We start from the raw sequence: 24,225 nt of genomic DNA, 5'->3' as shown, positions 1-24,225 counted from the left end.
AAAAAAAATCTTTAAAAAAAAAAAAAAAAAAATCTTTAAAAAAAAAAAAATGCTTATATATCTTTATTCCTTTTCCATATTTGGGAAGTCATAACTTCCATTAACTCTGTCATCTGTAGAACATAAATACCCACCTTTCTTATGAAAACAAGGTTCTTTCTCTATCACTGGCATTAAGCAGAGAAACTCTGTTCTACATCGTATATATTTTCCCCCTTGTACTGAGTCCCCAAGCTCCATCACCTCAATGTGTTAACATAGAAAAAGGATCTGTTTTATTTGGTATGTGTGCTCATAAGGAATATTTTGATTGCTCTGGGGCTAAAATGTTGTTTCTGGAGACATTAATTCAGAACAAGAGACTTATACAGTGGTTGTGAGAAAACTACTTTCTCTTTCCATGAAAAGCTAGGGACCATGGGGACTTACAGGAATTCTTGAGATGCTTATTTAAATCACAAAACATTTATCTGTCAAAACATGGGCCCAACCCATTTTTGGCTCACCTGATATGTTGTCCTGCTTCCGCCGATGAAGTCTAATAACCTTCCCCCTGCTCATTCCCCTAAAGAGGGAAAATAAACTTAAAGTAGTCCTTCCAACAGCATGCAGCACATCGTCGCACACATGGGAGAAGTGTCTCTGCATATACTACCCCCTTCCTCCCACCTACCAAATGTTTCCAGGACATTAAATTTCATATCAAATTCAATAGCTTTAACATCAATCTCTCATTCCTTGTTGTCAGCAATTCTCACCTAGTGCAGAGAATTCGAGCCAAGGAGCACTAAGGAATCATCTACATTAACAAACACAAGAAAGAATACTTTGAGCTTTTCCCTACTAATAAGAAACCCTAATCCCAGCAACCCAGGCTTGAATTGAGATGGAGCATGATCTTACCTGCACTTGTCACAGTTGAGAAGGAAGCCATCCTGAGAAAGACCACAAGGACACCAGGTAGGAACAGTCTCTCCTTCAGAGTTCGGGCTGTCTCCACAGCGTTCCTCTACGGGCGACGGCAGGCCATTCAGGTCAGAACGAGGGATGATCGTCTGGACAGGGGGAGAAGCAGGAGGTGTCGGAGGAGGAGGGGCTCCGTAATTATGATCCTGAAAATAAGATTTTTTAAATCAACAGTGTCCAAACACTGGCCCCTCTCTCCCCTAAAGTATGGTACATATGGAAAGAAAGAAGAAAGTAGTACCCTTTGTTTTTTGGCTTCAACCAGGAAAGTGATAAAACAAAATGCCAAGGTCAACTGGGACATAAAAACAAGAACAATGATGCAGGGCTAGACGTCCGCTGGAGGCAGGGAAGTGCAAAAGGGGCAACTTCGTCATGCTGCATATAAACATTTCAAGAAAGTCACAATGTATAAGAATGGATTACACTCCAGGAAGATCACTGCTCTGGAGAGAAACAAATGCATACTCACAGCATAAGGCAGTCCTCGACACCCATGCCTCTGAGTGGTCCCATAATTATGAGTGGAATACACGCTCTTCTCATTAACTGCTGGACTAGCCTCCACAGATTCAGGGCTGCACAAAGGCGAAAAGCAACGCATGATAGCATAACACCTAATCTTCCCTTAAACTAAGACTTTAACTTCCCATGCTAACCCCTCCTCTTTTCCACAACCACCAGCCACTAGAATAAGAGAAGGAACTCAGTGAAACAATCTGATTAACATAACTAAGCCTATAAATAACAGGAGTGTTATTAAATGTGGACTTGTGTGTAACATGAAGCCAGTACAGGCAGATGTCTCAAGGCAGGCACCTGGAATACAAGGTGTCCCTAATGACAAACACAAACGTACCAGCTGAGCAGGGAGTTTCCCCTAGAGAAGCCACTCTGGGCTGGTTTAGACTCAGAACTATTCTTCTTAATTGGATCTCTTAATACTTCCATGAAACCTCACATGACATTTGCAGTGAGTGAGATGATGAAAGTGCCTTCTGCACTGCCCCAGGGACCAGGCCCTCTTCCATTCACTACCAAGACAGGATACCCTGAAGAAAGTACAGGTAAAAACAACGGCATCTTATATTTATCATACCTCTCATCTTGATGAACCCCCAAACACCTTTCAAATATTAGAGTAATAATTTCTCATCTACCAATGACATGCAAGCATATCAAGGACACAATTACTTAACAGCTGCATGGTAATACCACAGAACTTCAAAATAATCAAAACTGTACTCAGAGGTTACTGTTTACTGACAAATAATAAGAGGAGTTGTGGCTACCATTCTGAATCGCCCATTATTTTTAGGTGCTTTTATATACATTAATTTATTTACTCTGCAACTAGTAAACATGGTAAATAGCACCCCATTTTTACAGAAGAAGTAGTTGCGGTGGTGAGATTACGTGACGTCACCAAGGTCACACGCTAACAGAGCCAGAATTTGAAACAATGTCTAACTCCAAATCCTGTGGTCTTTCCACTGTGCCTAACTGGTTTGGAAAACCAGGATAACATTCTATCTTTAAAGAAAATGATATGAAAATTCACGTAACCAGGCTTATTGAGAAGCCTAGTTTAATATCTTTTCATACCCTCACTGAGTGGAAAGCAAACTGTTCAAGTATAATTTGTTAATATAAAAACATTATAAATGTGTTCAAATTTAGAAATTGTAAGCCTTTACTTGATAATAAAAAGGCATAGGTAACAAAGGACAAAATACAAGTTTTGGGGAAAAAAGAACTTTTAACTCTGATTGTTACCTGGTTAAGTTTTAGGGAATTTTGAAAGGTAATTAAGGAATGCAATCGTATGACTTTGCTGAACTCAACAACGGATTATCTGTCATTTAAATTAACTAGAACAGAGATTCACAAATTAGAAACTCCAAGGACACATATTAACTCAGCCTTGGAGATCAAAGGGTCTTTTAGGGAATCAAATAATGTATAGTTTGCTTTAATGAACATACATTTTTCCTGCTTGCAAGTATACAATACACAGTACTTGGCAGGAATAAAGTGTGCAGTTCAATGTGGTGCAATGTCAGCTGAGAAGTGAGGGATAAAAGAAAATTCTGAGATATATCCAACTCACCCAGTTATATGCTCCAAAACTGTGAGAAGGGATCTTATTAATAACAGCAAAGGTAATTTCTAGGTGAAGAAGAACTTTAGACATAGGAAAGTATTCTGTTAGTGAAGTGCATGCATTTTATTCTTTAAGAGTGTCTGCAGGATGGAAACTGGGGTGGGGGTACATCAAGAATGCAGGTCAATATTCTTGAGAAAAGATGATCTGACATGGCTCACTGAGAGGCAATCAGCTCTGAGTATTAGGAAACAGGTGGGGTTTCCTAAATGAAACTGAAGGCAAACAAGCATTAATAAAATGAAGGCAGAATTTAGTTTCTATGATGGACAGTTAAGAGAAAGTAATAACTTTCAACATTGTTAATTCACTAGATAAACAAGTATTCCAAAAAAGCTGTACGTATTTTATATAAGAGATTTTGTACCATTGAACACATGGGGTGAAACATGGCAGCTGTTTATTAGAAATGGAATTTTTCTGGACGGGAAAAAGGAAAGTGGCATGAAATAAAAGATGGCCATGGAGATGGAGCTATGCTGGTTGTATCTTACCCATCTCCAACTGGGTAAATATGAACATATGCACTTCATGTGCAAGTCTAGGGAATAAAAATAAAATGTATTTTGTGGAGGTTAAAAGGCCATCCTACTGGACAATGCTTTCTAGTAAAGCACAGCATTTAATATGCATGCCAAATATTAAAATTTAAGCTCATATCTTTTGATGAGGAAACTGCAATTTCCATGCTGGCTATTAATTAAATAGTTACATGTTGATAGATAACTATACAATTTCCTAGGTTATTTCTTGACATATATATCAGCTCTTATCTATATTTCAAAATATGGATTAAAAATCTGAAGTGTTAGGATTGCACTTCCTTTTTAGCCAACCATTTTACGCAAACGTAATTATAGCCTATATTTGAACTAGTATGACAGTTGGGCACATACACAGAAGCCATGCTTACAACAGATATTGCCATCAATTGTGTTTTAAATACAACACGTAACCTGCTGCTATAATGCTAACCTCTTGGAAAATGAAATTCACTTACAGCAGAACTGTAAATTCAGAAAAATCCTTGCTTTTATTGTTTTATCTAGAGGTTCTCCTACAAATACATAAAAAATGCATAATGCCTACTGTTGTTATCAGATTTAAAATCCCATGAGATAAGGTCTAGGTCTTTTACTCAAGTTGAGTATGTTGCCCTTCATACCAAGTTTAATTTTAGAGTGCCCAGAACAGTAGAATATGCATGACAGTGAAATATGCATGGTGAAACAACAAATATCATCTAAAATGTAACAGAATGGTATATAAGCTAATTGCCGACATTCTCTTGCTTTGTAGAAATACTAAAGGAATAACTGTATAACAGTATCAGAAATCTGTCAAGAAATTACAGATGAAATGTTTCAGGAAATAGAAACATCATAGTCAAATTTTTAGGCCAAAAGTCTGCAAATACTTCTGGACTCCCTAGCAGCATTTATGGGTGGTGATCTCTGCACTCTGGGAAAAACACGTTTTTAAGAATAATTGCTTTAGGTTTTTTTCTCTACTAGTCCCAAAGTCATTGATTTAATCTCTCTGTTGAAATTTCTCACAAATGTTAATGCTCTCTACCTGTGTAGTTTGTTAGTCAATCCATGTAAGAGGTAGTGGTTGACTTTATAAAATTCTGTTAACACTATACAATTATAGTTCCTAATGCAGGAAGATTTTTTAAGTACTTGGGAAATAGTTATAAACTTGTAAGTCTCAGCTACTGGCATAACTGAATCTCTCAGGCATGCAAAAACAAACAAACAAACAAACAAAACAGGAAAAAAAAGCCCTGGAAGGAACACAATTTCACCCTTCCCATCCCCCACCCTCCATCTTCCTTTTTATTTGGGAATAAGGCCAAAAACTTTCAGTTCTCAACTACCCCAAAATATAGTATATACTGCTTCTTGGGGTAGCTTCATTTTAAGTCTTCCTCTTTAAGGAAGACAACAGACAGTTAAGTAATCCTAGGTGGCTTTGTGAAGAAAACATACATGCTCTTTACTACATTCTCAGTTTTAAGGAAGAAAACCACTATTAATCAGGGATGCAGTTGAACCCAGAGCTCTGGTACAGTTGCTTTGCTTTGCTGAAGGGGAAAGAATCCCCAGGGACTATGAAAATGGCAAGAGAAACAGGGGAATTAGAGCAACACCCACCTCACTCAAGAAGTGGCTGTGGGATCAAGAGTCTGAACTGGACCTGAACATATTCAAAACACCAGGATTTTTCCAGCCCAGACCCTAATCCCTGGTACTGCCTGGAATAGACTTGGCTTCTGGGGGTGTGCTGCCCCCTAGGCCCCTTGGGTCTCTTTCGCTGGACTTTCACATCCTGGTGTAGTGCCACTTCGTCTTGAAAGGTAGGGGGCTTCCACTTCCTTTCTGTAAGCAAGGAAGATTGGGTACAAGGGAGGTAAAAGGACAAGAGGGGGAATCTGTGAGCAGGGGGAATCTTGGACAACTTAAAAGAGAAGGGATACAAAAGGCTAAAATTTTTTAAACTGTGAATAATATATAAAGTTTTATAATGAAGGCCTACCTTCATTGCCATTTGGTATTTAAATTCTTCAAGAATTGAGTCTATTTTAGGGATTGGGCTTTTCGACAAACTCTGAATTCCTAAAGCTGCTCTTAGCTGAAAAAAAAGTTTGGTACCACTGATTTTGAAGGTCCTCTTTCTAGGCAATGAATATTATATAAAAACAGATGACACTGCTTTCAATGTTTTCTACCCCAAATATGAGAAGTTCTAAGTAACCTGCCCAAATAAAGTTTTAGCCCCTTTACTCTAGAACAGTGAGAAGTACATAGGAAGAGGCCTTCAAGGAAAATCAGTTGGAGAGAACTCCTTATCTCCATCCTCAGAATAATCATTAACTCTATAGAAGCACGTAGTGACACCTACTTTATTTCAATGTTCCCCACCCATCAAAACAAATGAAAATGTCATCACTACTGTGCAAATTTAATTCAATTATATTATTTACTAAGAACCCCCCCCCCCCCAATTCTTTTCCTTCCCTTTCTAACTCTTCTTTTTCCTCCAGCTTCTATGGGCAAAAAGGGAAATGTCTAATGTCATTTACAGTGGGCTAGGCTTGGGTTTAGAAAATACTGCATACTTATTATTAGATGCCCATAAGAAAGTTATTTACACACAAACTGGTAACGCACCTACTACCCAGAAAGTAGCACTTACTCTGATCCAGCAGCCATATCTGAGTAGGATGTATCTGGTGTGGTGACTCCCAGAGGGATTGCAATGCTCATGACGTCCAATACAGCACAGAGTGGAAATCACGGGGTCCTATTAATGGAGACTGGCCACTCTGAGAGTGGGGGTGAGCTGCACAGCCTTAACCAACATGTTATGGACATGAGGAATCCTGCCACAGAAAAGGAAAATATCTAATAACCAGAAAGTTCTTTACATTTACCCTAAATGCTACTGAATATTTTCCCATTTTTATTTATTTGTAAAAAAAGATTTATATATTAGAGGGAGAAAGTGCATGAGCACGAGTGGGGAAGGGGCGGGGGGGGGGGGGAAGAGAATCCTAAGCAGACTCCCCGCTGAGCACGGAGCCCAACATGGGGCTTGATCTTACGACCCCGAGATCACAACCTGAGCCAAAACCAAGAGTCAGATGCTCCATCAAATAAGCCACCCAGGCACCCCTATTTTTCCATTTTTTTTTTTTTTTAAAGATTTTATTTATTTATTTGACAGAGAGAGACACAGCGAAGAGAGGGAACACAAGCAGGGGGAGGGGGAGAGGGAGAAGCAGGCTTCCCACAGAGCAGGGAGCCCGATGTGGGGCTCGATCCCAGAACCCTGGGATCATGACCTGAGCCGAAGGCAGACGCTTAACAACTGAGCCACCCAGGCGCCCCCCTATTTTTCCATTTTGAAAGTAAGTCTTTTAAGGGATAAATATAAAACAAGTACAGGAAAGGGTCTACACATTGTCCTATTTTATTGTGTACTGCATTAATGTTCTACAAAGTGAGGTAGCAAAAGTTATGCTTACTTTTCATTTCTATTTCAGTTTTTTTCTTTTTAGCTAAAGGGGGAAGTATAGTCTGCCTAGCTCGCTAGCAAGTACATTTCTACCATTCTACAAATGCTCATCAAACAAAATTTTCTGGCAGCCCAGAACTCACATAGTAAGCTTTAATGTATAGGATGGCAAATAGAAATATCAAAGTTTAACTAAATTCTTTAACAATTAAAGATCTTCATTTAGAGGCTCCTGCCTGGCTCAGTTGGTGGAGCATGCTACTCTTGATCTTGGGGTCATGAGTTCAAGCCCCATGATGGGCGTAGAGCTTACTTAAAAAAAAAAAATCTTCATTTAAACTTTTTTCCCTAGGCCACAAATAAATGCAGTTTTACCAGCAAACGTTATTTCTTCCAGATTAAATATGATGATAAAAGAGATGTGTTTATATTTCACCGGACACAGCTGTTCTTATTGCCTTCTTGTATCATAGAAAACTCTTTTCCCTCTTTGAAACCATTTTTATTTTAACTGTAATTTTGGGAGAAGATGCAACTGTCTTAACCATATTTGTGAGGTAACATCCACTGCTAGGTATAAATAAAAACATAAACTATAAAGCGTAGTTTCATAATAAAGGTTAGAAAATTTTCTATGGAAAACCAGAGAGGATACCTTGAGTTGCTGACCATAACCAGTGGAATTTGGGAACAAAAAGACTCACAAACTATTAACGTGTAAAAAGCCAAAAGTACATTAAGAGAGTGGGGCATTTGGCTCATTCAATTAAAGCATGTGACTCTTGATCTCGGGGCTGTAAGGTCGAACCCCAAGTTGAGTATAGAGATTACTTAAAATCTTTGAGGGACACCTGGGTGGCTCAGTCGTTAAGCTTCTGCTTTCAGCTCAGGTCATGATCCCAGAGTCCTGGGATTGAGTCCCACATCAGGGAGTCCGCTTCTCCCTCTCCCTGCCGCTCTGCCTACTTGTGCTTTCTCTCTCTCTCTGACAAATAAATAAAATCTTAAAAAAATAAAAAATCTTTGAGGGGTGCCTGGGAACTCAGTCAGTTAAACATCTGACTTTTGATTTCGGCTCAGGTCATGATCTCAGATTGTGAAACTGAGCCCTGCATTGGGCTCCACGCTCAGCGTGGAGGCTGCTAAAGATTCTCTCACTCCCTCTCCCCCAACCACCCCCTTCTCTCTCTCTGAAAAAAGAAAAAAAAAAGAGTATATTAAGAGATTTGAAGGTATGGTGCAGAGGGGAAAAAAGTAAACTCTGTACAATTTTATATTAGTGGTTTTGTATTAAACTATTGAAAGAATGAAACCAGAAGCATTTTATGTGGGAGGGAAGAAAGTCAGTGTGAATGTTAAAGACCCAGATTAATAAAGAATTTTGCAAAAAGACTACAAAAAGAGTCATGATTGATTTGCTGAATCATCTTAAGATAAATAAGACAAAAGAAAAATCAATTACTTAGAGAAATTTAATGAAAAGTACGTGATACGAAGTCAATCCAGAGAATTAGTACAAATTTTAAATGACCATATAAGATGCCTAAATCATAATTTGATACACAAGCAAATTAATGTGGATAAGAAAACCAACTGTGAGCAGTGAATCAGGCCAAGATTTTTAAGAACACATAAAGATAATATTACTCTTTTGTGTTATTTTAGAATACTAGAAACAGCTATAAACTAAGCAGTCCTTTCTGGCACCTACACTCTAGAGCTGGATCTCATCAAGATCTAGGACTCTCCAAACCTGGGTGAAGGCAAGACACCTACAACTAGAGGCGACATATTGCTAGACTTGGTACTGAAATGAAAAAGGCAAATTTTCCTATTGTTTCTTTACAGCTTACAAAAGAGAAGTGACTAATATAACTCTTTGGGCCCACCTGACACATAAAACATTTCCTTTCCCTAACAATATTTCTAAACAGATTTAGGCAGTACATCCTCCAAATCTCTGAGAAATTGAAATAAAATCTACAAATAATAGGAGAGAATACTTATCAAATAAGCTCAAAAAAACAGTTAAATATTGGGGATTGTTGGTTACAACTATTCCTCTAATTTTATTATCACTCTGTAACTTGAACTAAAAAGAAAAAACAAACGAAAACCAAAAATCCCCGAAGTTGCCTGGCTTGATAATCAGAACAGAGTCTGATAATGATCATACCTCCCCTTAACCAATACAGGAATCTCAATCACGTGTTATATTTTCACTAAAGGATAAAAAAAGTTATTCAACTCCATTAAAAAGCTTCTGTCATAGCCATTATTATTCTATGCACATAAAAAAAAAGTAGGCCTCTAGAAGAAAGACAACTTATAAACTTAAGCTGATAGTTATTTTTCTGAGAGTAATTTTTAAAAGATATACTAAAAGGAAAAAATGGGAAAATTATTAGATAGTATTTCCTTAATGAGTGAATAAATGATTAACACATTCCTTACTGAAATCTCAATCTAGCTAATTTGGAGACTTGATAAATATAAGAAACATTAACTACTTAGCTATGAATTTCTCTTTCATGAATTCCTCCATCTTCCTTTTGTCTAGTTTTACAAGACTCTTCCTCTCTTCTGATGAAGACAATCATTATAGATCAGCATGGCCATCTTCTAAATAATGCTTTTACATTAAGGGATGGGCATTAAGAAGGGCACTTGATGTAATGAGCACTGGGTGTTACATGCAACTGAAAAATCACTAAATTCTACCTCTGAAATTAATACTACACTATCTGTGAACTAACTTGAATTTAAATAAAATCTTGAAAATAAATAAATACATAAATAAAGCTTTCAAATTATTAGGCTGCTTAAAACAAAAAACTGTTAACAAAATCAAATTTCTCATATAACCCTGAGAATCGTTCCTTCCCCAAATAACACTCTGCAAAACGTAGCTATTAAAATATCAACTGAAGACTTAATAATCTATATGCAATATTTTATTACAATTACTCTAGTCTTATAAGCCAAGACAACAGACTCTTAGTATAGTTTACCAAGCTTAGTAGTACAGAATTTATTAACTTATCTCATAGTATGGAGAGGTGTCCTAGAGTGAGAAGTTAACTCTGTCTCTAGGTAGAACAATTTCACGGTATCTTTTACTTATTCAATTTTCTGTCTCTTTCTACCATAATATAAACTCTGTGAGGACACGATTTTTGTGTTTTTGTAGTTCCAATGTTCAGAATGGTGCCTGGCACACAGGAAGTGTTTAAGAATGTTTGCTGAATGAATTATGATCACCATTATCTCAACATATGATTTTAGCATTCATTACAATATAAAAATTAAAACAAATGTAAAGGATTTACTAGACTCAGTCACCTTTTTATAGACCTCCAAATATGAAGTCCCCCAAAATTATCTGCCAGTAGCTCTGAAGACCTAGAAGAAGTTGAGACACAGATTAGTACAGAAAGAAATAACAACGATGGACACGAAGAATAGAATTATACAGAATATTTTCTTTTTGGGGGGAAAGACAGAGGAAAAGTGAGCAAACATGCGTGTGCATGAGTGGGGGTAGAAGGGGCAGGGGTGGGGCAGAGGGAGAGAGACAATCTTAAACAGGCTCCATGCTCAACACGGAGCCCAATGCGATGTGGGGTTCAATCTCATGACCCTGAGATCATGACCTGAATCGAAATCAGAGCTGAATGCTTAATGCCACCCAGGCACCCTGAATTATACAGAATTTTTTATTTCATTTCTACATTTTATTTCATTTCTACACATTGCCTTGTTAACCATCCTATGTTTCATTTAGTACTTTATTTCTGTCCTTTAACCATATACCCTATTTTCCTATAAAGCCAGAACCTAAATAAAGAATGGAAAAGGAAATTATTTTTATTAGACTTAAGAAGTGGAAAATATTATGTCACTGGGTAATACTCTTTTCTTCAAATGAGAATTCTCTCCCATTTCCCAAGGGACTTCTTATCTCTCCTAGGAGGTGCTTCTCCACTGACCCACTCCCAAATGCAGACGCTCTTCTTTAACCAAATATCAAGTTTACTCTCCAGTCAGACAAGGACCTACCATCACCTATTAAAGTATAAAATCATATTACTTCTCCCCTCCCCCCACATTCATCCCACTTATCCTCTTGTTCTACTTAAAAAAAAAAAAAAAAAAAGACAAATGGGAGTCAATTCTGCTTGTGGTCAACTCCATGATGGAATATGTGGAAAAATAGAGCCTTAATAAACTATCTACCCTCCAAATAGCATAGGAAAATAGGTGATTTTGAGGGGGGAAAAGTCAAATTTAACATTAGCCAGAAGAGGGAATTAATAACTAAATGTTAATATATCATATATGTGAAAAGAGCTGTTTTTGGGATTCTACTTACCAAGCAATAGAGAGGAAACGTACTTTTAGGATTCTATTTACCAAGCAATAGAGAGGAAATGTACTTTTATGTCAATATTTTGTGGATTTCTAAATTTATAAAAAATTGGAAAATAAACTTTTTAAAAGATTTTATTTATTTGAGAAAGCAAGAGCACAAGCGGATGGAGGGGCAGAGGGAGAGAGGGAGAAGCAGACAACCCACTGAGCATGGAGCCCGATGTGGGGCTCAACCCCAGGACCCTGAGATCTAACCTGAGCCGAAGTCAGACACTTAACCGACTGAGCCACCGAAGCACCCCTAAACTATTCTTTAGAAACAATTTTAAAAGAGCATACGGAATTATTATAAAAATAAAAGGTATGACGGTAACAATAAAAGGAAGAAAAAAACAAACCAAGGAAGAAGCAGACTCCCTTAGCAACAACAAATAAGAAAGAAGGTAAGAAATGATAGGAGGAAAAAGAGAACTAAATATATGAATGTTCAGTAGGGGGAAAATGAATACATCAGAATTTCAATTTAATATCAATTCAATTCGTATCAATTTGTTTTTCCAGAACTATTCATCAGAATCCACAGAACACTAGTAAGTTCTTGGGATTCAGAAGCAGAACCAGCCAGTCTCCCAGTACTGAGTACTCTTTTGAGAAGTCACCATTTACACACACACAGTTTCTGGAGAAAAGGCTGTTAAATAGAACATGAAAAAAATGTTTTATAATTACCCATCTTTTTAATTGGGTTCAGAAATGGTCAATAGTTTCTGTATGTGTCATTCTGACAGTCTCTTCTCTATATGACTTGCTGAAAGCACAAGACCCGTGTGACCTATTTGGTCACTCTCAGAGCAGACAGACAAAAAGTGTTTTAAGAACAATTCCAACACAGATTTCAGAAAAAGAAATTGCATCAGCCAGGTGAGCCGGAAGCAGCTGGGAGACAAGAGTCCAATAAACAGCCAATCCAATGAAAGAAATTCAGAACAAGTCTGCTTCAGTAATCCTGTGAAGAGGACTGGCAGGAAGAGGAGTGCCGCTTTAGAAAGAGAACAGGCCTCATATGCTTCAGACAGTCTTTGTACTGAGGCTGTGGACCTTGGCCATTCTCCCAGAAATGATGCAATCCTGATGAACAAGATCTGCTGCCAGAGAAACAATTGTTAACAGCCTATGCAGACAGCAACTCAGCCAAGGAGCAATCTCTGATCAACTCTCTTCACAAACCCCCAGAAAGCCAAATCTCTTCCTCAATTTTGGCTTCTGACAAAACATGTCAGTGAATACACATTTAAATACATACGAACAAGCCATCTTCCCAAAATGTCCCTTTTCTTTTAATTGTTTGGTTTTTTAATATCAATCATCCATAACTAAATTTGAAATAAAACACTGAGAACATTTCCACTTTTATGAATATAGTCCTCCAAGCATATTAACAACAAGGTATTAAAAGCAAGGTATTAACAACAAGGTTGAAATTTTACACTTATTTTCCTCACTCTCATTAGAAAACATTTTGAAAAGTAGTAGTGGCTTCCCTATGTACGAAAATCACTCTGGAATCTAGGACCCAATTATGAGATTTCAAAGGACAAACATGCACATTCACTAGTTCAGGGCCAGGAAAGTATATTTTATAGTTATTTTTGAAGTTATGTGACTCAAAATGTTAAAGATAGGCAAGTATTAGAGAAAGAGAGAAAATCTCTTCTTGTTTAGGCAGACATAAACAGTAGGTCGAATAACACAACAGTTTGCAATGCTTAATTTTCTCAAGAGCAACAATATTACTTCAGATCTTTTAAGAGGGTTAATGATTATTTTCATCATATTAGCAACAACTTACTGTTTTGGAATCTAAATTAAAAATATCCTCAATTTAAAAATCCTCCCTAGATTCCTCATCTCCTAGGTCTGGTTTTAGTATTAAATTGTATATACAATACTGCTATAAAATTATTAGGATTTTACCTCCTCATTTACTAAATAAAAGACCCTGCATACAACAACTCTTAGTTCTCTAAATTCCAACTAGCCATAAGCTATAATCAACCAAATTTCTTCCTTTCAAAAGCAGTAACTCTTAAACTGTGATTCACTAAAAACACAAGCATCTAAGATGTCTCCTGAAATCAATATATTCAGCCCAATCTATTATCCCTATTTTTAAACTATTAAATAATGAAAATGAACAGATGGACAGAATAACTCTAAAGTAATAAAAGATCTACAGTAGGCTCGTAAGTGAATAAATTTAAGTCAGTTAAGAGGAAAAAAATTTTAGAAAAGTTTTCAAAAAGGGTTAATATAAAATAGCCATTAAGATTCAATTTCTGAACCTACTGATCATTCAAAATTTTGTTATACATCTAAGTTGAATTTATTCTTAAATATTTTTAAAAAAGATTTATTTATTTGAGAGAGAGTGCACGCACTCATGGGAGCAGTGCAGAGAGCACAGGGAGAGGGGGAGAGGGAATCTCAAGCAGACTCTCCGATGAACACAAAGCTAACTTGGGGCTTGATTTCACAACCCCTGAGATCATGACCTGAACGAAAACCAAGAGACGCTCAAGTGAATGAGCCACCCAGGCGCCCCTATTCTTAAATACTTCTATACTGGGGCGCCTGGGTGGCTCAGGTCATAGATCTCAGGGTCCTGGGATCAAGCCCCGCATGGGGCTCCCTGCTCTGCGGGAAGCCTGCTTCTCCCTCTCCTACTCCTCCTGCTTGTGTTCCCTCTCTGTCAAATAAATAAATAAAATCTTAAAAAAAAATACTTTTATACTTCAATTTCTTTTGAACAACTTTACAAATGAGTAAAAAGGAGAGATAGGGAAAGACTATTAGAAAGTTTTTTTAACATGATTATACCCTCAATTTTTAAATCACAGAGCAGTTCAAAATGCAATAAATAAATGATTGCATTTTATCTACAAGACCAACTTGTCTAAAAACTAATGTGGCAGCTGCCATTTATATTCTTATCTTTCATCTTCAACCCAAACTGAAGGATCAAGGAAAAACACTGCCACTGCACTGTAACATACCACTTTTGGCCTTGAGAAAAGAAAAAGTATGTTAGGAAAAAGTACTATATTAAGAGGTAGGAAATCTGCGTTCTAGCCTACAAATTAAATATTTGGTGATCTTTTTATATACAATCTTTAATTCCTCAAAGTAAAATCTCAATGGCCTTCAATCTGCTCTAGATATCTATGAATCCTGGCACTGGCTTAGGCAATTCATGCAATGTCTCAAAGTCTCAGTTTTCTCATCTGTACAATAGAAAGAATTAGCTGTTCTGCTCACTGACAGGTGCATATGAACTAGTGTTTGTAGCAAATAGAGTTTAAATGATTCTCTGCAACCTTTAAATATATGTGAAGAGGAGCTGCTACCTAATAACCTGAATGTGGCCAAGGGTTATTTTTACTATTCTTCAACAGTGTGTATTTCAATTTTGCTACTGTAACTAAGGTGAGAAGAGGATATGCCAGGAAACATGAAAAAACAAACAGTGTAGCAGAGGTAAGTGATAAGCATTAGAAGAATTATTGGAAAATAGGAAATGAACTCTAAGAAAAGAGTAAGTGTTCAGAGATCTGGTGAAAAGTTCATGTAATTGGATGGTATAAACTCTAAGTTAGGCTTATAATCTGAAGCAAGTTAATGTAGGCAAAGAATCTAAAAGTAGTTCAGGGCTCAAGATAAAGAAGAAAAAAGAAAAACTGGAAGTAAACAATGGACACTAAAGAAATTCAGACTAAGGTAATTTAGAGTCAAGATAAAGTTTTCTTTTTCTCTCACCTCTTCTCCTTCAACACTTGTTTATCCCTTGGCTCCTCTGCCTAAATTTATACTCCCTTTAGGGGCTATTAGGCTTGGCACAATAAACAGATGTCTATAAAAGCTCTAAGTTTACTAGAATAGGAGGTAATTAAAACCCAGTTTTTAAAAATCCTATTTTAGTCCGCAGGAAGAATTTCTTTCCCCATGAAAAATTTCATTAATGGCAGTATTACAGACGCCAAGATATACTTAGTTGTTCTTGGAGGGGAGGAGAAGTTAGGATAAGAGTACACATCATAAATAATGAAACTAAATACTATGATTTTATATTATTTTAGGTTGACACTGAAAAAAAAGAAGTATTTTATGTACACATGATTTAACAGTGATAAACAGGTATTTACTGCTAAACTAACCAAAGATGCACAGACTCTTTCTATCCTTAAGAAGAACCAGGAAAATTTTAGGCTTCTAAGTATTAAATAAAGATGACATCCTCAAAGAACTTCCAAGGGCTCTGTAAAGAGATATTCTAAAGACTTTCTGAAGGTTCTGTCCTACTGTGTTAGGAGCCTCAAGAGCATGCTTTAGAGCCATACACCACACTAAAAAGGAAAAGAACATCTCACCCCTTTATGTTTGTCTCCTCTCTGTCCAGACTCTTATCATTTTCAAACCCTGAAATAGGAACCACACTTCCTTACTCCAGATGAAGTGGGTTGTGCACATTTATGAGGCATTAATATCTGTTATACTTTCAGTAGTTTGGGAAAATTTCTCCAGTTCATAAAAAATTTAGGAATTTAAAGTTTACAGTCTATTATTTTACAGATGAAGAAACACTGCTACAAAAATATTAACTTGTAAGAAGTCACATACAAAGTGGTGCCTTCTAAAGAAAAAATATTAAGATTTTAATGTATAGCTTCTATTTATTAAATTACTATTTACTTTAGATAGCAATGTCTGAATCAAAACAACTTTTTAAAACTTAAGCATCAATTATTATTGATGCTATGCCAGAAACACAAGTCCAGATTAAAATTCCTGGCTCTCTTGGGATTTATATTATCTAGATTTGCCAGGTTTTTTTTTTTTCCTTCCTTCCTTCCTTCCTTCCTTCCTTCCTTCCTTCCTTCCTTCATTCCTTCAACAAACATGAAGTGAGTAACTACTATATATAAAAACTATGTTAAGTGCTATTTTAAGATGTTTCTCTTACCCAAACCGGAGAGGGTAGGCAATTTGCAAACTCTTTAGGCTTGCCTATGTGCCAAGTATTGCATTTTCACAACCATGAAGGGAAAAAAAATCCTAAAGTGTGCCTGTACAATTAATGAGTCATTCTGAAGAGAAAACAACACCCTCCTCTCAAAAAAACAAAACAAAACAAAACAAAACCCCAGACCACTCCATAGCTTAACAGTGACACAGAGGAGTCTCTTAAAGGAAGAAATCTCTTGAATTGTTTAGACAAGACTTATCACTGACTGGTCTTATGGAAAATCTATTAAGAATGAAGGAAAACAGGCAGCAAGAACCCTCAAAACAGACAAATAGAACCTGACCATACATGTGTCAGGATTAGTAGGCACACCAGGTAGCTAAGTATGTAACAGTAAAGGAATTTAAAGCTTAACATTTCTGATACGCACAATAGAGTTCCCCTCCCCAACCAATAGCTGTATCTGTATTCTTAACATATTAGAAATAATAAATGCTTGTAAAAATAGGCAAACTTTACGAAAGCATAAAAAGTAGAAGTGAAATTTTCACATAATTCCACTTCCCAAACATACCCCAAAAATAAAAGTGATAACTCTACAGTTCTATAATCTGCATTGTTCATTTAGCAGGTTTTGGACATCTTTCTATATGCATATGTATAAATTTACTTCCTCTTAAATGATGGCACAGTATCTATCCTATGGCTCTACTATAATTTAAGTCAATCCTGTACAGGTGGATGTTTAGATTGTTGCTAATTTTCCATAACATATATAACTCAACAGTCATGTACATATGCCTTTCTTTAACATATACAAATATTCTTAGGATACATTCCTAGATGTGGAACTACTAAAATGTCATGAGCATGTATCAGAGATGTCAAACCACCCTCCACAAAGTTAAAACCATTTTACAGTCCCACATAGTGTGTGAAGGCTGGCTACATTTTCTCATAAGGTTTAAAATAATTTCAATTCTAACTCTGCTCATAGAGTCTTCTATTTAGAAGACTACATTCTAAAAGAAAACCCTAAAATGAAAGTCAACTGCAAATTCTCAACAATTCTGATACTTTTACGACTGATTGGATGTACTATTGTTCTGTGAAATTCTTATATACTAAGAGATCTCATTTGCTTTTTCACTAAATTTGGGCTGGGATCTTCAAAATAAAACATAGATAAAGCACTATTTCAGAACCAAAGTATTTTATGGTTGTCCCATGAGGTAATTTTTAACTTTTTTTTTTTTTTTTAAAGATTTTATTTATTTATTTAACAGAGAGAGACACAGCGAGAGAGGGAACACAAGCAGGGGGAGTGGGAGAGGGAGAAGCAGGCTCCCCAATGAGCAGGGAGCCCGATGTGGGGCTCGATCCCAGGACCCTAGGATCATGACCTGAGCCGAAGGCAGACGCCCAACCGACTGAGCCACCCAGGCGCCCCAATTTTTAACTTTTTTAACAGAATGACCAAGATCTAAATTTCTTCTTCCAATAATGAAAAACTAAACTATGCTAACCACCTATAACCTAGCTAGCATTTGTAGGGTTCTGATGGGACAAAATTCAAGTAATCTAGAAGATTTGGTCTCTTCGGTTTCAAAGAAGTTATCAAAAACTCTGTTCTAGGGGTGCCTGGCTGGGTCAGTCAGAAGGGCATGTGACTCTTGATCTCAGGGTTGTGAGTTCAAGCCCCACACTGGGTGTAGATTACCTAAATAAATAAACTTAAAAACAAAACCAAAAAACTCTTCCTAGCAGTTCTGCCTCAAAGTATAAAATAGGATGCTCTTCATTTTTAATGACACTTGGAAGGAGAAAAAACTTTAAAACTCTAAGAGGTTTGTCGATACTGATTTACGAAAAGATAAAGCCAAAACACTGACTAAATTTTTACAGTGCCTACAAATTCAAGACACCCATATGGTCCAAATCTAAGCCCTACACAAACGAGGCAAACAAACAAGCAACCCCTCTCTTTTTTACTGTGCTTGCTCTAGCACCTGACTGAGAGCCTGGATGCAGAGCTATTCTTTTTCCTTTGAAATGTTTTATAGACTGTCTTTTATCCATTCATTCACCAACATTACTCACCTCCTTATGATTTCAAGGTTGCATTATAGCAATGAACTGATCTCACTACCTCTGAGCTCTCAACCCTCCAATTTACTCTTCATTCTTTCATGACTTTAACCCTTTTAGAGCATAACTTTAATCATTATCATTCCACAATTAGAAATCTACAATGGCTTCCTAATACCCAATGGGTTAGTTCAAACTCCTTTGCCTGAATGGAATTAAGACCTTCTTTGTTAATTACCTGTTAATCTATTTCTTCTCCTTCAAAATTTTACTTATCCTGATGTTATTTTTTGTATCCTTAAAATAAAAAAACCTTTACTATAAAAAATTTCAAACAAATACAAAAGCAAGGAAAACCCCGTAATGCACTTATAAACCTTACCCAGCTTTAAACAATCAAACTGATGGCTAACCTTACCTTATCTGTAACCTCGTATCGTCTACAGAATTATTTTACAGCAAATCCCAGAAATATCAGTTGTACATATCGTATCTGCTGAGTGGAGTTTACCCCCATTTACCATAAAAATGGGTGAAAGGGGTCTGCCTATAATGGTAGGTGGTTGTGATAAAGAAAGACAGCTTTTTTTTGGCAAAAGATGGATAAAGAGCTTAATATAATTCATCGATTGATAGATTTTCTGAGTAATGTTTGGGTTTTACAATTATACACTTATGGCTATTAAAAATGTCTTAAATTTTTTCTAAAGAAAAAAACACTGTAAGCAATTATTATTAAATTTTATTTATTTATTTGAGAGAGAGAGCGCGCATGAGCAGGGAGGAGAGGTAGAGGGAGAGGGAGAAGCAGGCTCCCCACTGATCAGGGAGCCCAACGTGGGACTCGATCCCAGGACTCTGGTATCACAAACTGAACTGAAGGCAGTCGCTTAACCAACTGAGCCACCCAGGCATCCAGCAATTATTATTTTTTAATGAATTTGTTGATAAAATTTCTTGTGTTCTTGAGAATGCAAATTTCTCCATATAGCAAAGCTAAATGCAAGTATATACATGACCCACAGCTGTAACACAGCATTCCTATATATTCTTCTACAAGCCAATAAACAAAAATGGATAAAACATAGAAGAAACACCCCAAAAACAGGTAAAGTGGGATATTCCGTAAACCTGTGTATTGAAGATAAGGACTGATTACACCACACAAGCAATGGCTCATATCTGAGGTAGTGACCAGCTGTTCTTATTTTCAGCAAGCAGTTTTTCTTTTTCTTTTTTTTAAAGATTTTATTTATTTGAGAGAGACAATAGAGAGAGAGGGAACACAAGCAGGGGGAGAGGAAGAGGGAGAAGCAGGCTCCCCGCTGATCAGGGAGCTCAATGCGGGACTTGATCCCAGGACCCTGGGACCAGGACCTGAGCCGAAGGCAGACGCTTAACGACGGAGCCATCCAGGCGCCCCAAGCAAGCAGTTTCTTAAGAGTACTAGGAGAGGCTGGGGCGCCTGGGTGGCTCAGTCGTTAAGCGTCTGTCTTCGGCTCAGGGCCTGGTCCCAGGGTCCTGGGATCGAGTTCCACATTGAGCTCTCTGCTCTTGGCGGGAAGCCTGCTTCTCCCTCTCCCCCTGCTTGTGTTCCTGCTCTCACTCTCTCTCTGTCAAATAAATAAATAAAATCTTAAAAAAAAAAAAAAAAAAAGAGTACTAAGAGAGGCTTAGTGATGATACTTAGGGTACTCAACTGAGGAGCACTTCCCTGTCAAAAAATAATTCTGTAGTAATGGTGTCGCAGAACAAAAGCATCTGGGATGCATATGGATGATTCCTATTTGAACCACAAAGCAAATCTAAAGGTCCAGTTAGTGGAAAATAAGCCCTAATCTGTCAATGCAAATATATACCACTACACATTCTATTCTCAACCTACTCACCATAAGCTGTAACAATGGCAATAAAATTAAACTTAAAATAATTTGTAATTTAAAAAGTGACAGTGATGGAAGATGAAGAATAACTCAAAGAAACACTGATACACACTGCTTTGCCTAAGCAAAAAATAAGCCTGCATTTACTCATATAGTAGGTTACTGTGTAAAATGAAATCTTTGAAATGATGAGTACATTATTTCCCTAGAAGCCCAAGAGAATGAACATCTCTGGACCAAACAGCCAGTGATTTGTTGCGACACAGGAACTTAAAGTTCCCATCATGCAAAAAAAAAAAGTTCCCATAATGCAAAACAAAAATATTTAACTTCTGGATTGTAAACATTTTCTCTAGAGATCTTAATATGAAAAGTGATTTTAAAACCTTGATACAGATGCTCATCTTTGATCCAATTTCAATAAACACTTCAGCTGTATTTAGGCCAAAATTCTCATTTGTTAATTAATTCTTATAATAAATTAGCCCCAGGACACTGAAAAAATAGTACTTTTTAGTTAATTAATACAACTGGCACAGTAAGCAGCTTCAAATTCTTATGCAAAATATAATCACCATATACCACGCTAAGTTTTACCAGTCATTTTATTGTCTCCTTTAATCACCTCCGTTGCTTTTCCTGTCATATCATAGTTCGACCCTAAGCAAAGCCCAGAATTCTAGCACTGAATAAGAGTAAAACACAAAATCTCTTAGGTTCACATGCTATTTTCCCTTTTTGTTAAAATATTTATTTTATAAACTTATTTTTTTCCCAAGTGAAATAATTCTAAATGCTGAACATTACTGTTTTTGAATACTGTATTTCCTTTTCTAGTACTTGGTAACCAATATAAAAACTAAGATTTTTTAAAAAAATCCTAATCCCCAGATTTTGACAAATCTCTTGTAGACCACCACTGGTAACTTTAGATTAGTGGTTCTCAATCTTTTTGGAAAAAAGGATAGTTTTTCAAAAGTGTAAAGATTTGGGGGGATGATGGGAGAAACAGGTGAAGGGGGTTAGAAGTTAGAAATTTCCAGTTACAAAGTAAGTAGGTTACAGGGGTGTAATGTACAGCATGGTGACTACAGTTAACATGTTGTATATTTGAAAATTGCTAGGAGAGTAGATCTTAAAAGTTCTCAGCACGAGAAAATATTTTTTTTTGGTAACTATTAAAGTGACAGATGTTGACTAGACTTACTGTGGTGATCATTTTGCAATGTATGCAAATATCAAATCATTATGTTGTATACCTGAAACTAATACAATGTTATATGTCAAATATATCTCAATTTAAAAAAATGTTTTTTATATGAGGCCTTTAGAGTGGGCCCTAATCCAATACGACTGAAGCTTGAAAGAAGAAATTTGGACACACAAAGAGCCAGCAGGGAGGTGTGTGCACAGAGGGACGACCCTGTGGAAAGGCAGTAGTAGAAGGGTAGCCACCTATAAGCTATGGAGAGAAAGCTCAGGAGAAACCAACGCTGCCCAACAGCTTGATCTTGGACTTCTAGCGCAGAAATTTTTATCTGTGGATTAGGAAAATACAGAAAAAAAAAAAAAGGTATGAATTTGGTAATGCATTAGATCCTTTGTAATTGGGGCTCTCACCCCTCAAAGTACCAATATCAATAACAATAATTACAGAGAACTGACAATACTTCTGCACAATACTCTTTCGTTTTATGTCCTTAAAGACCACTGTCTATTTTGCTATGACAGAACTAAACAAATACCCTGGTAAATATATCAGATGTTCCTTACTAAGGGTGGCCAAAAAAGGGAAATAAGGATCTTTGCTTAAGAAGATGCCCCACTTTGACCAGTTGGGCCAAACCATCATGAACTGCCCCCCCCCATTAACCCAATGATGCCTTCACACTCATCTCTAAATTCTTTTTTTTTTTTTTAAAGATTTTATTTATTTGACAGAGAGAGACACAGCGAGAGAGGGAACACAAGCAGGGGGAGTAAGAAAGGGAGAAGCAGGCTTCCCACTGAGCAGGGAGCCCAATGCGGGGCTCAATCCCAAGACCTGAGATCATGACCCGAGCCGAAGGCAGACGCTTAACCACTGAGCCACCCAGGCGCACATCTCTAAATTCTAAAACAAAACCGAACAAAACACCAACCAACCAACCAACCAACCAAAAAACAAAACAACAACGAATCATGGCTCTTCAACAAATTTAGGACTTAAGAATCCACTAAGATTCAAGAACGTGTTTTAACTCTTTACCCATTTATATATAAAAGCAGGAAGGAAACCCACTTGGGTCCAGTATCAATATTCAAAAATTGATCCTGGGGCGGGGGGAGTGCACCTGGGACGCTCAGCTGGATGAGTATCTGCAGTTGACTGTGGCTCAGGTCATGATCTCAGGGTTGTGAGATCCAGCCCCACATCAGGCTCTGAGCTGGGTGTGGAGCCTGCTTGGGATTCTCTCAGATCTCCCTCTTCTCTCTCTCTCTCTCTCTCTCTCTCCAAAAAAAAAAAAAAAAAGAAGATCCCTGGTATAAACTAGCTTGTTACTGTTTTTCTAGCTGATTTCAAACTTAATACTTCTTAGCTATTATTTGAGTATATGAATTCCTACCAATCCTGCTTTGGTGAACTGTTCAAAGGAGACAATATCTGCCTTAATTTCTTCTTTCAGGGGACCTGTAATGAATGTTTATCTGGCTATCAGCTTATTTTAATACAAAAACACTAATTTATAAAGCAAAAAAGTTTTAAAAACACATTTGGGTGCTGCGTGTCACCATTCCTTATTCAACTGAAATACAAATTCCTTTAGAAGTCTTGTGACTTCTAGACCTGTTATTAATGCCTTCCATTGATTTCCTTTTAAAAAAGTCTTTTTGGGGCTCCTGGGTGGCTCATTCGGTTGAGTGTCTGCCTTCAGCTGGGCTCATGATCCTGAGGTCCCTGCTCAGCAGGGAGCCTGCTTCTCCCCCTCCCTGCAGCTCCCCTTGTTTATCTGCACTCTCTCTCTCTGGCAAATGAATAAAATCTTTAAAGAAAAAAAACTCTTTTCTTTTGGAAAAAACTGAGTTTACCATGCACAACTGAGTGTGCATCTATGCCAAGTTGATACAAGTAAAACTAAGGTTTTAATCTCTTAGTAGCAAAATTATGAATTCATAGATTATTTCTTTTTTTTTTAAAGATTTATTTATTTGACAGAGACATAGTGAGAGAGGGAACACAAGCGGGGGGGTGGGAGAGGGAGAAGCAGGCTTCCCGCCCAGCAGGGTGCCCGATGTAGGGCTCTATCCCAGGACCCTGAGATCATGACCCAAGCCAAAGGCAGATGCTTAATGACTGAGCCACCCAGGCGTCCCTCACAGATTATTTCTTTATAAGAAAACCAGCACATTCATAGGTGGGCTTTGTGGTGGTCTGCTGTTTGGGCCAGTAGATCAAGGGGGGGGGCAACCTTTTCAGGCTGAAGAAGAACAAAATAAGTCTCCTATCTTTCTCTCTTAGGAACCAAATGCTAGGGTATCTGTAGTTCTTAATCTTTTCTTTGGAAGACAGATCACCAATTTTGTGAAAATCTGATTAAGACTATGAACCTTTTCCTTAGAAAAACAAAACTTGAGGTCAAAATTCTAGGGATTCATAGGCCTCTGGCTCTATACACTTTCCTGAACTGCAGCCACTTTAATAAAGAAAGCCTGTAACTGACTGAATGGCAAGC

General features: G+C 37.2%; 1 protein-coding gene across 24 annotated transcripts in view; it reads right to left on the bottom strand.

Moving 5' to 3' along the window:
• SETD5 (SET domain containing 5) overlaps positions 1-24,225 on the bottom strand; it is an 82,194-nt gene that overhangs the window by 38,720 nt on the left and 19,249 nt on the right. For 8 of the 24 annotated variants that reach the window (XM_032411857.1, XM_032411868.1, XM_032411873.1 and 5 more), the window contains exons 2-7: positions 10,493-10,552; positions 6,329-6,515; positions 1,826-5,511; positions 1,439-1,544; positions 904-1,112; positions 507-565 (exon numbers count right to left, since the gene is read on the bottom strand). In XM_032411857.1, the coding sequence (XP_032267748.1) occupies positions 507-565; positions 904-1,112; positions 1,439-1,544; positions 1,826-1,917 (466 nt within the window). In that variant the 5' untranslated portion in view covers positions 1,918-5,511; positions 6,329-6,515; positions 10,493-10,552. The other 16 variants (XM_032411875.1, XM_032411879.1, XM_032411877.1 and 13 more) reach the window with 13 other exon arrangements.

This window comes from Phoca vitulina, unplaced genomic scaffold (assembly GCF_004348235.1).
Source record: "Phoca vitulina isolate PV1807 unplaced genomic scaffold, GSC_HSeal_1.0 scaffold13, whole genome shotgun sequence".
NCBI lineage: Eukaryota > Metazoa > Chordata > Mammalia > Carnivora > Phocidae > Phoca > Phoca vitulina.
The sequence above is the reverse complement of the archived record's forward strand: the minus strand, read 5'-3'. Positions and strand labels throughout refer to the sequence as shown.